This window comes from Chlamydotis macqueenii, chromosome 11 (assembly GCF_036417535.1).
Source record: "Chlamydotis macqueenii isolate bChlMac1 chromosome 11, bChlMac1.mat, whole genome shotgun sequence".
NCBI classification, from domain to species: Eukaryota; Metazoa; Chordata; class Aves; order Otidiformes; family Otididae; genus Chlamydotis; species Chlamydotis macqueenii.
In genome coordinates this window covers 7,777,880-7,794,264 of record NC_141566.1, presented here as the reverse complement: position 1 = coordinate 7,794,264, position 16,385 = coordinate 7,777,880, and the positions used below count along the sequence as shown (strand labels likewise).

Sequence of the window (16,385 nt, the reverse complement as noted above, 5' to 3'; positions counted from 1 at the left end):
ACCATCTTTCACCACAGCAAAACTTGTGCTATACATCACACGCCCTCAGGCAGTGAAATAACAGGAACGATCACAATACTGATGTTCATCTTCAAGAATGAACTGCCTGAAAGCCAAATAAAGGCAAGATGGTTTTTCAACTGCTACAGTACTGTTTCCACTGTGTAAGTTTAAACAAAGATATATTTAGGTCTTTTATGATCCAAAGACAGGGATGAGCCACAGCACATTGAACTAATCTGCCTATGGACATCCTACAAATATCATTTACTAGCACTTTACTAGTCCAATTTCTTAGCAGTTACTTAGGGCCAGGAGGGAAGCTGAATACCATGGAGCTGGAAAACATCAGTCTAATTAAAACCTTAACTAACTGCAGAACTTCTAAACCACTGACTGAGCAACAGGCCAGGCTGATACTCCCTTCTTCCAGCTGTCACAGGGAACACCCATATCATCATCCAGTAACTGGTGCAAGAAGAGATGCTACCCAGAATGACAGGGAGCAAAACATCTGCCAGGTAAAACAAGGAGGTCTGAAAGAACTCAGAGGTATTCGGCCCCATACAAATCTGAAACAGAGCTGAAGAAAAATGCTGGTATCATGAGATGCAAAAGGATGATTAGGCAGCTCTTCAAGGTAAAAACAAAAGGTCCTTACCGACTTTGTAGTGTACGCAGCCTTCCAGGTCACCCACAGACACCCAGCCTTGCCGCTTCTCCACCTCTGGATCATTGCGCAAAATTTTATTTCTCAGCCATGATAAGTAATACACCCTCAACTTATTCTTCTTCCCTAACATTTGGAAAGAAACAGACATAATGCTGTAACTCACTGAACTACCAACTCTTCCGTACATAAAAAGCCAGAGTTTTGTGACCTTGAGTACAGTGAGTCTTTGTGCCTTGTCCTTTGTGCCCTGTGTGATGGTGACACGTAGGAGGGAACTGCAACATGAGCAATCCTACGGCATTTAGCATGCACGCACTTACCTTGTGACTCAAGCTTCATGCAAGATTTTTATATCTGAGTAAAATTCTTCCCTCAGGCCAAAGAATAGTCTCTACAGACACGTGTCTTATCAGAAATAATCACTCTGTCTGGCATTTACTCTTTGATGTGAAGGAAGGAACACAGGTACGGCCTACAATGGCCATTTTGAATAAGTGACTCATTTAGTGCTAATTAACTGACAACCTTCATTACAAGTAGCTGTTTTCTTTTGGATGCCTTTCCAGGTGAGATTTACTTGGTCATCTTTCATCTCAGTCTTACTGCTGCTTTAGTTCCTAAGTACATACGGTCAACAGCAGTCTGGGATCACAGGTTAGTCTAGAAGAGGAGCCCTGTGTCACAAAAGCAACTGACCTGGCAATATGGGACAAGCAGCTCTCACCATCACCTACCACAGTGAGTCTGGATTGGAGACCAGGAGCTGCCATTCCTTGCTGGACCTGCATCTCTGACCTTGTTATGTACCAGGCATAATCCCTTCTCATCCAGAGGGCATTAAGGGCCTCAGCACCTTGGAAGGCAGAGTCCAAGCTGTTTGGCAGCAGAGGTTGAACACGCGACTCCATTTAGCATTACCGATGCTTTCACAGTACAGATCACTCTCATGTTATTGCTCATACACCTTGTTGAACACAGAATGAGGCTATTTAATGATATTTTAATAGAATTGCACTTAGATGCTCACCCATCACAGACACAAGCAAACAGACTGACAAACTATAAAATGAACTGGTTCTCAGCAAGTTAAGATGATACACTTCATACTCCCCACAAACCATTTTACACATTAACCAGGTAATGAAGTATCCCAACGCCTCTCTGAAATGAAAATGTAAATGTTAAAAATTCAAGGGAGTTTTCCTATTAACAAGAATAACTGTCCTGTGATTTTCTGTAAGAGGCAATTTCTCAACCTAGTTTATAACCTAATTCTTCTTTTTAATTGCTTCCAACCCCAATGCAGGTCAGACACTTTTAGACACTGAACTAACCTGATATAGTAATTAGCACATTGAGTCCTTCCAGAACATCCATTTGCTGGAATCGTCTCCTTGTAATCAGCGAATAAACTCTTCCTTGCCCACTTCTGTCCAGCAGCCACAATCCATTCTCTGTTCCCACCAGCAGATTTACTCCTGTTGATACATGGAAAAAAATACTGCATACATCACCTGCTGATTCAGAGGCCACCGAGTGTTCATTGTTATGAGAATCGATTCTTATCTAGTCTCACTTAATGGTACCTGGAAATTTCTCTGTTGCTCTGTGGATGACCTCCCAGAAAAATGAATAGTTTACAGTTTTTACCCAGCACAACACTTACATGCCCACATAACTTGAAGGATGCGTAGTTCTGCTCAAGTTCATGTTGATTTAAACAAAAAGGAAAACACTTTGTGAACAAGAAATTCTCAGGTGACCTTGGAAAGCGCCTGTGAGCACTGCAAAAGTCCCAGTCCAGCACAACTCCACTAGCAACACAGAAGATCCAACTAAATAATCTAAGGATCTCTACCAATTGAAAAAAAAAATTACAAATTCCTTTTTCCCCAAATACAACACTCAAATCACAGGAGGACCAAACTTGTGGGAAGAAGTGCTGCTGTTACGAGGAAGTGGAGTGTGTGTTTGAAAACAGTCTGTGTTTTGCAAGAATTGCTTTCAAATGTCAAATTAAAGGAGTGAATCTATCTAAAATCCAACTGCTCCTGAGGAAGCGAAGGCTCCAGTGGGTTGCTGATATCAGAGGATGTAAAAAATTGTGTTTGGCTGGCATGATAGCTACATTTCCTAATCAGCAGGTTCTAAAGAAATGGCATGAGGTATCCTGCTGTAACAAAGCAACCTCCTCTGCTGGCAACGCTCTGACCAGTACCTGGTGCTCGTCAGCCTCAACACACATTTAATTACAGACCTTGCCACACAGCTCTGTTCTTAATTTAAAACCTTGGACTCCTACAAAGATACATTACACAAAATCTGTGAAGCTATAAACTGGAAATCTATGTTTCCTTCGGATAATGTTTCATCTACTTCATTCATTTTCCATTCCAGACTGAAAAAGTGGGGAGGAGTAAAAGGCTGGGTGAGTTCCATGGAATATATCTATTGTTCTGAAGTAGAAAGATGGTTAAAACAGCTCAAGAGGTTAGCTAGTGTGAGACTGCGACAAAGTCTACAGTTGTTGAAAACTGGTCTGACTATGCTTATCTTGGTTTTACATCATATGAAGTTGACTCTGTAAAAAGGAGTGATCCAGCAAGGCTCTGAGTAAGCACTGACAGGAGGAACTAAGGAAGCCAAGCTTTTGGAAAGAGTAACACCCGACCTGCTTCAGATTCTTGGAATACCTAACACACATGACAGCAAAAGGCTTCAGGTTTGGATTCTTTCCACCGGGTCAGGGCTTAGTGTGATCAGCTGTACTCGTATGCAGCTAAGACAAGAGTAAGTATCACGAGCCACGTAAGTTACTAAAACATTTGCAACTTTTGGCTCTTCTTGCAAGCACAGTTTCAGTCTGGTGCCCGATTAAACTGTTTTCTCATTGTGATGCACAGAATCTTTTGCAACTGTAAGTCATCTGTTTGCCATCTTCCACCAGGAGGACAGTGTCACGCGAGTGACGCAGGTATCAGTGATCCGCTCCAGGACTTTGACAGGAGAGGTGCAATACAACTGTGAAATCTGCCTGGCATACACTGCCAGCCTCTCCTGCTGCTGCCTTCCCTCCACGCACAAGCCCACGTACTTCTGAGCTTACCCCACAAAGCAGCACAAAGGACCTCAGAGTTGAATTTCTTCTTGTATTTACGAATTTCCGGACTGTCGCTCTGTGGGCGGATATTCGTTGGGTTGACGTTGACGACGGAGCCCTTTCTTGCATTTTCTCTTCTGACAGGCTCAGGTTTTGCACTAGATGCTAGAAGGAAAGACATATACAATCAGGAAAAATGCAAGTTTTTGGCTACATCTCACACTTGACCTGTTTATGGCAGAATGAAAGACACCCCAGAGAGGTGAGAAAACACCTCGGAAGCATTACACAGCCAGATTAAAACAACCATACATATGGAAAATCCCTCAGGCATTCCTGAGTAAGCACTGTGGTTACACAGCAGCAGAGCAGAACAAGCCACATCTGAAAGAAGGGCAGAAGCAATACAGTGAAAATTCATAGCGCCGTGGAGTTTCAGTTTCAGAGAGGTTACTGACAGTTTCAATTTTCAAGCAATAGGCCCTCCCCACTTCTGAAACAAAAAGAAACCAGGAGTCACATTTTATGAGGAGGGTAAAGCATACTCACGAGAACTACAGGAAGGTCCTACCGGACTGGTGGGAGGGGTGATTGGCAGAAGTCTAGGATCTATGAATGAAGTAAACGATGTTGTAGATGACGTGCTGCTCTTTGAAGAAGATGTGCTTTCGGAGCACGAGGTCTACAATGAAAAACAAGAGCTGCTTCAGGAAAATGATGCTAGGGGAGCAGACAGCACACAGCAATGCGGTGCTGCTGAGGCTGAGCAGAAACGGCATGTGGCACACTTAGACATGATGAACAGTCCCCAGAAGAAGAGCATCTGACACTTCGATGGAAGAAAGCCAGGGACAACGAGCAGAGGTAGGTGAGAGTGCTGCCTTGCTGATATGACAGATAAAGGAGCAGAAGGAACAAGCCCTTCTAGCTTGTGTTAAAGGGCAGAAAAAGAAGGAAGGAAAGAAAAGGGAGCAGAGAGATGGGGGATAAACAAATGAAACAATAAAATGTTAGGGAGCCCAAGATTTCTTAGCTGTCTCCTGGATAAAACTTTTAAAGAAAAGAAGGGATGTGGTGTAAAATATCATAAAAAGAGACAGGACAGACGAAGTTAAAAGACTCTCAATCTCAGGCTCCTGGAGGAAAATGATGGTACAATTCATTCAATCTATAATTCATCTCTTACCTTATTCAGAGGTTTGTTCTGAGGTTCCTGGCTAGTCAGTGGCACTTTTGGTGGGTTCACAGAGGAGTTTGAAATTTGGCTTTGCTGCAGGAGATCTGGCAGGAGATAGTTCTGGTTGTTTATGCTCCAGAGGCCTTCTTGGGTGCTAGAAATTTGCTTTCCTAAAATCTGATCCTGTAATATGAGAACATACAGTTAAACTCCACATTTAACATACGTCAAATGCACTGTGCAACTCCTGTGAATTAGAACAATAAATAATGAGCATATGCAGAGGAGCGCTCTGCGTGATGCATTATGTAAAGACAAATCCTACAGAAAGATTAAAATAAAAAATTAAATACAAAAGTGTGTGGCAAACACCTGAGACATCAACACTGGCTTCCACTCCTGAAGTGCTACACAAATGTTCCTCATCTACATTACCTCAAGCACAGGCAAAGAAGCAACTTCATCCTCAGAGACACTTAAGACAGAATCTAACGACCTGTCCTAACGTTACAGATCTGACCTCTACCTACCACAGTCAGAGGCAGGTACTTCTCCGTTCTGGACCTGCATTTAATTCAAAGCCCCTCACCATTCATTTCATTGCTACTTTCCATTTACTGAATTAGGAAACCTTATTTTAGAATGATGACATTCAACAGGATCCAGTACAATGATGTTCAGTATTGCAGACCTCCTTACAGGATCCCACCAGCTTCAAGAAAATACTTGTAAACTGCCCAAGGTGTGAGGCACCACACAAGCTCTCTCCCCAAGCACAAAATACGGAATCAGAAGTTGGTTTCTGGGAATACATGGCTAGAAGCTTTGAGAGGAAGAAAGATGGGATGTGTGAGGCAAGTGGTGTCCCAGATGGGCAAGGCAGTGCAGAGGGATCTACCCCTGGCCATGACTGGTCATGGTATCTGAACACCATCGCCACTGGGACATAAGAGAGTGATAGGATTTTCTAGTGCTACACTAGAAAATTCCTCCTGAATTACACTGATGCAAAAGGCACCATCAAACTCAAGCAGCTTCTGGCTGATTGAATTCAGGGTTGAATGTCTGTACATTGTACTGGCTTAGATGAACAACCGACTGAAATCATGTCAGCTTTTTTGAATGCAGGCCAAAATATGGGGGTAAAAAAAACCCCAGACAATTCTAAATAAAAGACATTTGCTTTTTGAAAGCCAAGTAATTAACTAGATATTAAATTGATGCTCTAGGTATTTTACATTTTAATTTAGATATAAAAAAACCAAACCAAAACAAAACATACGCGTCAGTATTTGAGATCAGGGAATCATGCCACTATGGGGCTTTTTTGTTCAGTTTTGCATCAGATTCAGCTGAACAGAACCAAACCCCCATTTGAATCATCTGAACAGTTTCATACACCCTGACCACATCAGTTCATGCTGATGGGCCGGGGAAAGGGATGTTGGAAGAAGCCTTGGGGACTCATGATGGCTGTGGCTGGTGAAAGAGAGGTGGGAGGAATGGACAAGATTCTCCAAGAGAAGGAGGGAGAACACTGGAAGGCATCAGAGACTTGTGAGGAGAGGTGGCAGTCATCTGTCCTCCCTCCCATGCTCTCCTCCCCAAAGCCACCAGAAAATGTGACCTCCACTCTTTTCCATCCTCCCTCATCCTCAGTCTGGGCCTCAAAGACCCCATCCTTCTCCTGCCCCTCAAGTAGCCTATTTCCAATGCCCAGATTTCAGGGGAAAAGGAAAGCACTGGGCTGGTTTTGCCACAAGAAAAATACTGGGTTTGCCCTGTTTATAAATTCCTTCTCTGACGCAGGGTCTTTTCTCCTCAAGGATGGTGAGACAAACACAATGCGGGACTCCCTCCCCATTCAGGAAGGATGCCACTCTGCTGTGAAGCTTAGAAACCACACCTGATGTAAAGAAAACTCCCTTTTCTTCCTAGCCCTGCCACAGCAAACACAAGCAGCTCTGGGAAAAACACCAGTTTCACAGCAATTTATTTTCCGTATCTGTGAAATGAGAGTACACTCAGTAATAAGAGAGAAGTGCTCTGACGCTGAGTGCAAGTCTTATTACTGCAATTTTTTTTTTTTTGTTTTCAACCACAAAGAATGTTGTTCTGCTTTGTCTGTCTTCATCTTTTCAGCACTAATATTTATCACAGGCGAAAATCCAGATGAATTGAAGTCTCTACTAAAAACTACAGCTGGGAAGGAACGACAACATGACATGAGAATACATGTATTTTTGCTAAGCCAGTAGGAAGAGATGAAGTGTTTTTTCCCTCTTCTAGTAATCTTTTAAGTAGTAAGTTATTTCTTTAAATTGAAATAAAAGAGGTCAAGATTTTTTTTTACAATAGCAACAATGCACACCAACAATAATCAACAATACTGCTTTTTGCAACCTGCCCAGTGCCTTCAAGAAATACGTTGACATCAGAAACAACTACCAGGTCAGTAATGAGGAGAAATAAAGCAGCGCAGTTGCGTACTTAAATGTAAGCATTTTTACAGGAAGCACAAAAGCTGAAACTAGACATTTTTCAAGGCTTCTAGCTGTAATTTGCAATGACAGAGCAGAACTTCAGAGTGAAAACGCTGCTGAGAAGAAATGGATAGTGTTTATCATGCACATTAACGACCTGATTCCCTCCCAGTGCACCCACCCCCTTACAAATGGCCAAATCACCTTCTGTTCTGCGATGGTGCTTTGGGGTTTCAGTTCAATTCCATCTGGTACTCTCGTCCTTGAGAAATCTGCCACTCTGCTGCTTAGCAGTTGCCTGGTAACAAACTCCAATTAATGAACAGAACTACTTCAGGGGGAAAAAAAAGAGCCCAAAAAAAAAACAAAAAGCAAAAAAACCCCATGTATATATGTTCAAAAATGAGTGTAATTAACGTTTACTAGTTATACTTAAAGGTTCTTGTACAAAGGCAAGCTGATTAATCTGAGGATGTGTCTGAATGGACTCAAGTCTGAGGAGGCCTCACACCCAGCAGGAAGCTCTCCCCACCTGGACGGAGAGCATCCCTTCGTCTCCCCGCACGTCACCCATCACGTTTCAGACACTGCATAGCTCAGGCAAGTGCTAGCTGGTCCCTCAAGCTGTCATTTGAGAAGTGCCTACTTCGAAACTTCTCCTGTCTCCCCTCGTACACCGCCCGGCGGGGTGTGGCTGTGAGCCACCCTGCTCTCCAGAGAAAGAGCATCAGCTGCACTTGCATGGGGAGCGCCGCTGCTCTGCTATACGCTGGTACCAGGAACCTCCCTGCCAGTGCCTGCTGGGACAGGCCACACTGGAATGTCACACTGTGAATCAGTCCCATCCTCACCTTACAAAGAAACAAAGAAAATGTTGCCCAGTGCAGAGATAAAAGAACGTAAGAGCTGCTGGACCGGCTGGGGTGAGAAGCTCACCTAGCCAGTATCCTGGCTTCAACAGTGACCAAAAGCAGACACCAAAAGAAACATGGCAAGCATCTGTTGTGATATACCCCAGCATACTATTGCTTCCGACATAATCAGTGGTATCTTGGCATTTTAAACTCTTTCACTCAAGTGCAACTGCCTCAAAACGCTGTCAGTGGGGCTCTGGCCCCATTTCTGTGCATTTCCACCCCTTATTATTTATTCCACTTCTTTACCTATAGTCATTACCACAATTCATCTAAAAGTCTATTACATTTCTGCCTCCTTTCCAGTAATTATAAACCTGATAGGATTCAGGATGCTGGTGTGAAGGACACTACAGTGCTATGCCACAACTGGCAGAGGAGTGTAAGGCGGGGTTTTTTTCCCAAATGCTGCCCAATGTGATAATAAAGAAGGTTTGGTGAGAGAGCTACCAACTTAAAATGGTTGTGAAGAAGTAGAAGGTTTTGTGGCTTTTTTTTTTTGTTGTTGATTTTTTAGTTTTGGGCCTGCCCCCCGTTCCCCCTCCCCCTTGAGAGCAGTAAATATCTACATAGTAAACTTAGAAGGAATGGCAAAATATGGAGTGGGATCAATGGTAAGTGCAAGGACCTGTTCTTATCAGGAAAGCAAGCAGCAGCTGACCCTAAATGATGTCAACCTCCCACTTATTAGGGGGAGAAAGTAATTCCTAGCCAAGCACACACCTGCATCCACCTTGTTCAAATTTTGGTAGGGAACAGCATATAAAGAGCAGGGAGAGAGAACTGAACTATACAAAATGAGTTCCAGGAAACTCCGTGTTTTAGGGGGTTGTGAATGCCGCAGGCATCGGAGGAGGAAGCACTCTCAGCAGAGCAGGAGAAATTAGCGTCAATGGAATAGATACGCTATACAAGCAGTAGTAAGATGCTGGATCACATACACTGACAGCCTTTCCTTAAAACAAAAACCCACAGTGCATGAGGAAGAATTCCGGCTCATCTTACTAAAAAGAAAACCAAGACCAAAAGCTGTGTTACTGTGAAAGGCAGCTGCCCTTAATCCTAGCTTCTTCAGAAATGAGCCTTCTCAGGGAGGGTAACAGGATTCATCCAAGCGAGTATGAAGCTCTTTCTCTTGCATACGCGTGCATCCCAAGTCTTGTCCTACTTGGCACCTCCAAGAAAGCCAGAGTGTGGACATCAAAAGCTGTTCCACAGCCCAGGCAAGAACAACAAAATACAGATCGTTTTCAATAGCCAACCAAAACTTGGTTCAAGGTGTCTCAGCCAAAGCCCACACAGAAACACTCCTATAGACTGCAAGGGCCTTCAGATCCTGTATTCACATGCTTTAGATAGCAAGAAAAACAAAAACTTTCACTTTATCCAGGATATGCAAAGTTTCAATGCTGGCTGCTGCTTTCACTTTGATCACTGTCCTTTTTGCTATTTACTTGGTAGTAATCAGGATGCATTTCCCAAAGTCTCTGCCTTTTAATATAAATGATGTTCAGCCGAGGTGAAGGGACTTTGTTAATAGGCAAGATTATATTTGTGATTTTACAGGAGTTCCGGCGGTGGCTGTGTGTGCAGGAAGGCAAACCTGACAGGGATCATCCTGCTAGTTCCACTTCTCTAGAGTGGATCTCACACACAGAGGAGATGCAAGAACATATGCAGATTTCTAAAGGCAGTGATACCACTCCTTCAAATCATCCCAGCATGCAAGGATCACAGCAATCTAACACTTACACAGCAAAGTCATTGCTACAGGGAAAATCCTTATTTTTTATGTAGAGTCTTTCTGAGGTCTAAGATGAATTCTATGACCTAGAGTGAATAAAACTTTTTACACATCAGAATAAGGTGGTTTGGAAGAGGAGCAGCAAGAAAATAAAGGTGTTACAGTAAAAAACCAGCTCTTTCAGGTGCACTGAATAAGCTACAAAACTTCTTAACATTCTTCATCCTCATCCCTCAGCTTTGAAAATGAACTTCAGAAATGCAAATCAGGAGCACATGCAGGCACAAAAACTCTACCTTCTTCAGAGCAGCACAGGGGAAAGGACTGGTACCAGGCCAACACAACAGCTCACCAACAGTGCTACAAATCTGTGCTTCTCCTCCTGAAGACTGACAAAACTGCAGGTGCAATTGTGTCAGAAGAGCAAGAGCCCCATCCCAAAGAGCTCTATGGCCCTGGGATGCACTTCAAAGGAAATCCTAGAACTTGAATTAAACTCATGTCTTTGCTAGAAAATTAGAAGTTTCATTTATCAATACTAAAAAATTAATTCTGTTTGCCATTCCAAACAGCAGGCCTGGTCAACTGATCCCTCGACTCGCTTTCACTTGGGCTAGCACGCTATTCACACTCCATTATTTCTCAGCAGAACACACATTTTCCATGACAGGTAAAACACCACAAGATGTCAGTCACAGAATCAACAAGAGAAACTGGAAAGCTAGAGAAAAACAGTTCAAGTGAGACCAGCTTGGTACAAGCCACAGCATTATCTGTCAACCAGAGCAACTGTGCAAACTAACAATATCAAAACCACAGATTTTACAAAACCAAATCCTGTTCACACTATCCCTTCTCTATAAACAGCCCTGGTGAAGGAATCAGCTTTTCTTACGCTAACCTGTATTTAGCATGAAGGTGTACAGTTTTCTTTCCCTCTCCTTTTTTTTTCTTTCAGAAATTCCATTTAAATGTAGATGAATGTGAAGCAATCTCTATAAAAGCACGACCTATTGACATGCAGTTAAAACGAGACATTTCCTCATTGTCCCAGGGTAGCAAGTCATCAAAGCTTATTACACCTGATGGAGCAAACATTTACCCCTGGGAGTTCATTATAGAGCAATTAAACTGCTTAATTACAACTGACATAAATGACTGATAGTAACTTCAGAGGGGAGGGAATATTTATGTATACCAGCTTTTCCCAGATATTTAGAAATGTGTAACAAAAAGGAAGAAAATAATAATAATAGAAAAAAAAATATCAAGCCAACCTTGTGTGGTTCATGTCATCTTCATCGCTGCTGCCAACTTCGTCACTTGATGACGAATAGTCTGCTGCTTTTAACAATGAGTTGGCACTATCCTTCCCCTTGGCAAAGGAGCCTGGACTCTGAGTAAAGAAAATTCAGTTCACTTTTTCTTTTTTTCTCATAGAGGAACCCATTCCTAAGCAACATGTTCAGTATTTTACTGTCCTAGCAAATATAATTATTATCACTTCCACATGAAAAAAGCTTTATTAGGAAGTTGATGCTTTTGTTGGTCCATCACAAGTGGGTACTTCACACAGGAAAGTGACCTAAGCCAAAACACTTCATTTTTCTAAAAATCGAAATGTGACTAATGTTAGTCAGCATCTTATTTTGAATCTCAACCATTTATGGTTCAAGCTTCACACTCTGGAGGAGCACAGAAGTACTTCCTTTTTCACACAAGAAAAGGAGTGCTCTGCACTGGGACTGAAGGATTACACCAGCTTGAGTATGGTTCCAGTCTTGGATTACGCTGAGGCCTGTGGGGCTGTGCCTGAGCACAGGCTGTGCCTGTGCAGACGGGGTACAAAGCACCTTTGGCCTGGAAGGGCAACACCAACACAGCCATGGCTCACAGCCACAGGGCAATTAGGCCCCCCAGTCCCATGGGAACTCGGAAATAGGTCTCCCACGTCATTCGTAATGGCCTGAACACAGAATCTTCTTCAAACCTCCGCTCCCTGACAAGCCAGGAGGGGTTGGGGACCCTGGTAAGCTGCAGATGTCCCCCTTGCCCCGCTCTGCATCCCCTGGAGCCACCCAGGCCCACCTGTGAAGTTTTAAAATGCCTAGCATCCCACATATGAGCTCTTGCACAGAGCACCATGAGCTCCAGTTGTCTGACAGGCATCCCTTGCCCCGCAAACACCATCAAAGAAATGCCTCAGTAAACAGGATAGAAAAGGAGCAATCGCTCTTTCCATCAGTGGCACGTCAGTGAACGGAGAGCCAGGACAGTCTTGAGTGTGTCACATCCTGGTAGTGCACATTCCAGGCAGTTACACACTGGATATTTGCACAAGCCACAGGCATGGTCTTGACTTCACAAGCAATCAATGACCTCCTGAAATATTAAGTTCAAGCCAGGTCTCAGATGGACTCATTAGCCAGCAAACTCAAGCACCAACAGAGAAGTTGTCCGCACAGACACACCCTCAGTGAAAACTACGAACAAAAAAAATATCCGTGGATTTAAAAGAACCTACTGCAATCTGGCCTGGATGAGAAACTTTTTCAGACTTCTTAAGCAGCTGCAAGTGGTTCTGGGACAAAGCATTCTCTGCCTTGGCCGGTCCTGGATTCCCTGGGGAAAAAAAAAAACCAAAAAGTTTATTTATTAAATGCATATGCAGCAGAGGGAGGGAGGAGACCAGTAAGACAAGTACGTATATTTAGCACCCAAAGCAGAAACCAGGCTCTGCTGACAAACTTCTTTTTTCTCTTTGTTGCAAAGGGAAATCTTTTCACTTGTTTCCCAGTGGTTCTAGATGACACAACTTTATGTATATAAATCGATACTGGTGCAGTTTAGTGCTGCAAGAGTAAGACCAGCAGACCAAAACCTTGGCAACATACTCCCAACTGCACACCAGTAACAATTCCACGGACTGAAAGGCAGCTTGCACAGGAAAAGGGCAAGGGGACGCTAATGCTTTCCTCTGATCCTCTTCTTGAGTGAGACAGCTCATCATACGAGCAACCGCTGGGTATATTCCAGTGCTGAAAGTGCCATCCAGCTGTATTCCTGCGACTGCAGAGAGGGGTAAGGGAGAGAGAGGGTTCAGGAGCCTGGACCCTCGATGTACATTTTCATGAGCAAACAGACGTGATGCCAATATTTGGCCTTCATAAAACCGTGGCACAAAAACCGTCTAAAGGATCTGATTCTCTAAAACCAACTGGGCTGCGGCAAACAGCTGCACTAAACTCCACTCATGAGCATGGGGTCAAGCTGAAAGCAGAAGAGGATTCAGTGCTTCCCACCCCGGTCCCTGCTTCCCTTGGGGCACACGGAGCATCACTTCTCAGCTCCCACTTCCACTCTGCGGTGTGGGGAAGTGGGTAACAACAGCCCCCATTTTTGTGGGGAGAACTGGCCCCTGCCGGGGGCCAACCCAGCATCAGGTGGCACCTCATGACGCTCTGCCCAAGGTCAGGTACTGGTAGCGAGGAAGCTGCAGCACTGTGCTTCTCTCCCAGGTGTCTGGGGACCTACACTTGCCACCATGCTTGCACAGCTACTGAATACCCAAGCAAACAAGACTAGGGGAGCTGGAGTCCATCTGCATATGCTGATGCCACGTTAGGAGGGATGCTCACAAGTAATTAGGCAAATCTTCCCTTTCAGTGTCCCCACAGCCCACAAAGCCACCTGGGAAGAGCGAAAGGAGCCTTGGAGCCGCACACAATTCCTGAAACAAGAGAAGGGAGGGAAAGCAGAAGTGCCTTCACCCTGCCACTAGGACACACCAGCCAGCTCAACGTCTACCTCGTTCAGCGATTTCTCCCATGACTATCCCCCTGCTACCAACAGGACTCCTTGCAAGTTAAGGGAGGGAGAATTCAAGCTCACACAAATTAGGATTTGTATTTGGTAATTTAGATAGTTTTATCACGACGGCTTTGTGCACTCATGCATTTTGCAAAGCTTTTACAATTCAGAATTCCTTATTGGTCAATAAGTACCTAAGCAACTCAGCAGAAGTATTAGTTTTAAAGTATTTATAGCCCTTTCCTGCCCAATTCATTATCCCTGTGGGTTTGAGAAAGCAAAAAAACTCTTTCTGGAACACCATATGCCAGAACTAGCTGTAATTTAATGACACTTAAGAACCCAAAGAGACAGTTTAAACCACAAGGGAGGTTTTCTATTCTTTCCATTGCTGGTGGTTTTTTTTTTCATTTCCCCAAGCCAAAATAGCACAGGAGTTACACATCACACAGACATTGCGAAGTCGAGCTGGGCTGCTGTATGTTGTTCATCTTTACGCCGTTATTCAAACATAAAATTATATAAGAGCAAAAAGAAACAAAACTCAAGCAGTTTAAAAGCGTACTTGGGATTTCTCTTGAAGCAAAGCTTCCTATTCTGTGTAGCTAGTGAAAGCAAAGCTGGCTTGACCGTGTAAGTACAAGCGTAATAAATAAGCAATTTGTTCTTCATTTATCAAGGCTTGCAAATTAATGTGAGCCTCAGTTCAAAAATAAATGACCTCAGCAGCTCACTAGTGTGGTTTCAGAACATTTTTAGCATCCACCCTGCTTCGAATTGGGCGTGATTCCCCATGGCCCCCATCTTTAAAAAGTGCAGAACTATTAGTGTACACCAGCTGCTCATCTGAATCACCTTATCAGTAGGCAACGCAAGAAGGCAGCGTACGGTTATGCAGAAAATGCCAAGGGGTGAACATCACTGTTGAATCACATCTGTATGTCTCTAATGTTGGCTCCACTGAGTTTCAGTGGTGTCAGTAAGTGCAACAGAACTGATTTTTTTCAGTTCTTTATTGAGGCAATTCAAATTTTCTATATGGAAATATGTTCACAGTCACTTTTTGACCTGAAAGAGGGAGTGTTTATATTTTAGGAACACAGAACCATAAAATCCAGAGGGCTTTCAAAAGCCTATCACCCTAAGACATTGTTTAAAAACAATCCCATTTGCAATGCAGCAGTTGACACCCTGCAGAAGCCTGTTTCATGCGATAGGAATTTTGCACATTTTGACTGACTAGTCTTTGACTTAGGAATCACCTGAGGTTGACCAGCTGCTCTGATGAGATCCCATCTCCCACTGCTTGTTGCCAGGAGTGCTGCTGCTGCTGTTCAGCTTCAGAGCGTGTCCCCCGGGGGATGACTGATGAGTGTTACTGAACAGAGACACAAAAAGCAGATCAGACTGTCTTGCACGCAGGAACACAGACTGGAACAGACCTCCTAGGCCACTGAACCGAGTTCCCTGCTGTTACTGTATGATACAATAACTCTTGATAAACAAAAAATTTATATTCATTGCTGCTCCAAGTGGGGCCACCCAGTAGTGAGAGACGACAACGGAGAGGAGTTTCCTCTGGGCAGCCATTCTGTGAGAGTACAGAGATTCCCAAGTCATTACAAAATATCCTTCCCTATGCACTTCTCCCTTGGCCTCTCAGATCTGTGCCACTCCTGATTCCAAAATCTCACAGCTTTGACAAATAATGAAATCTGCTCCAGAACCCTCCTAGAAGATACATCATCACCCACTTACCAACGGAGAAAGGAACACAGCAGTCAGTAAAACAAGCTGCTGAGCTTGTGAAGTAAAACAGTGGCTCAGCCAGAAACCCAGGCTCAGAAGCCACTCACTTGTAACACTGTGGTTTACTTAGATGTTTCTTTCCTGTTTTGCCTCCTATAATTCCTAAGTAGAGAGTGTTTAGGGCTTGACTTCACTTGAAAGTTATTTCAGATTATGTTTCTGACTCTGGCTCATCAGAAGTGCTGCATGTTATTTTGTTATGTCAGCTAAATCTACTTCCCTTTCAAATCTCTCCAACCCTAGTTTCTCACAGCGTTATGTTCCCTGATTAGACATCCTGTGGGGGCTACCCTTTATCTCTGAGCTCTCTGCATCCTTGGTCTTTTCTCCTGGGATATGAAAAAAAGCACACTAGCCTGAAGGGCAGACTGCCAAAATAGTCAACATACATCTACAGACAGCATATTTGCCTGTTCAAGCTACTACCAGGCAAAACAAAGCTACGGGCAGAAGCTTCACAAGCTATGTGGATGTCCCATCCCTGGAAACATTCCAGGCCAGGTTGGACGGGGCTCTGAGCAACCTGATCTGGTTGGAGATGTCCCTGCTTCTTGCAGGGGGGTTGGACTGGATGGGCTTTAAAGGTCCCTTCCAACTCAAACCATTCTGTGATTCTACGATTCTATAACTATAAGCGCCAATACAGGGAGGTGGGATCAGACCCCTACTCACTGA

The 16,385-nt window shown here is 43.8% G+C and overlaps 1 protein-coding gene across 2 annotated transcripts in view; it reads right to left on the bottom strand.

The window, feature by feature from the left end:
* NRK (Nik related kinase) overlaps window positions 1–16,385 on the bottom strand; it is a 96,505-nt gene that overhangs the window by 18,501 nt on the left and 61,619 nt on the right. For both annotated transcript variants that reach the window (XM_086756575.1, XM_086756574.1), the window contains exons 18-26: window positions 15,164–15,279; window positions 12,616–12,713; window positions 11,369–11,487; window positions 7,638–7,731; window positions 4,960–5,133; window positions 4,323–4,455; window positions 3,780–3,938; window positions 2,008–2,151; window positions 662–796 (exon numbers count right to left, since the gene is read on the bottom strand). In XM_086756575.1, the coding sequence (XP_086612701.1) occupies window positions 662–796; window positions 2,008–2,151; window positions 3,780–3,938; window positions 4,323–4,455; window positions 4,960–5,133; window positions 7,638–7,731; window positions 11,369–11,487; window positions 12,616–12,713; window positions 15,164–15,279 (1,172 nt within the window). The remainder of the gene's footprint in view (window positions 1–661; window positions 797–2,007; window positions 2,152–3,779; window positions 3,939–4,322; window positions 4,456–4,959; window positions 5,134–7,637; window positions 7,732–11,368; window positions 11,488–12,615; window positions 12,714–15,163; window positions 15,280–16,385) is intronic.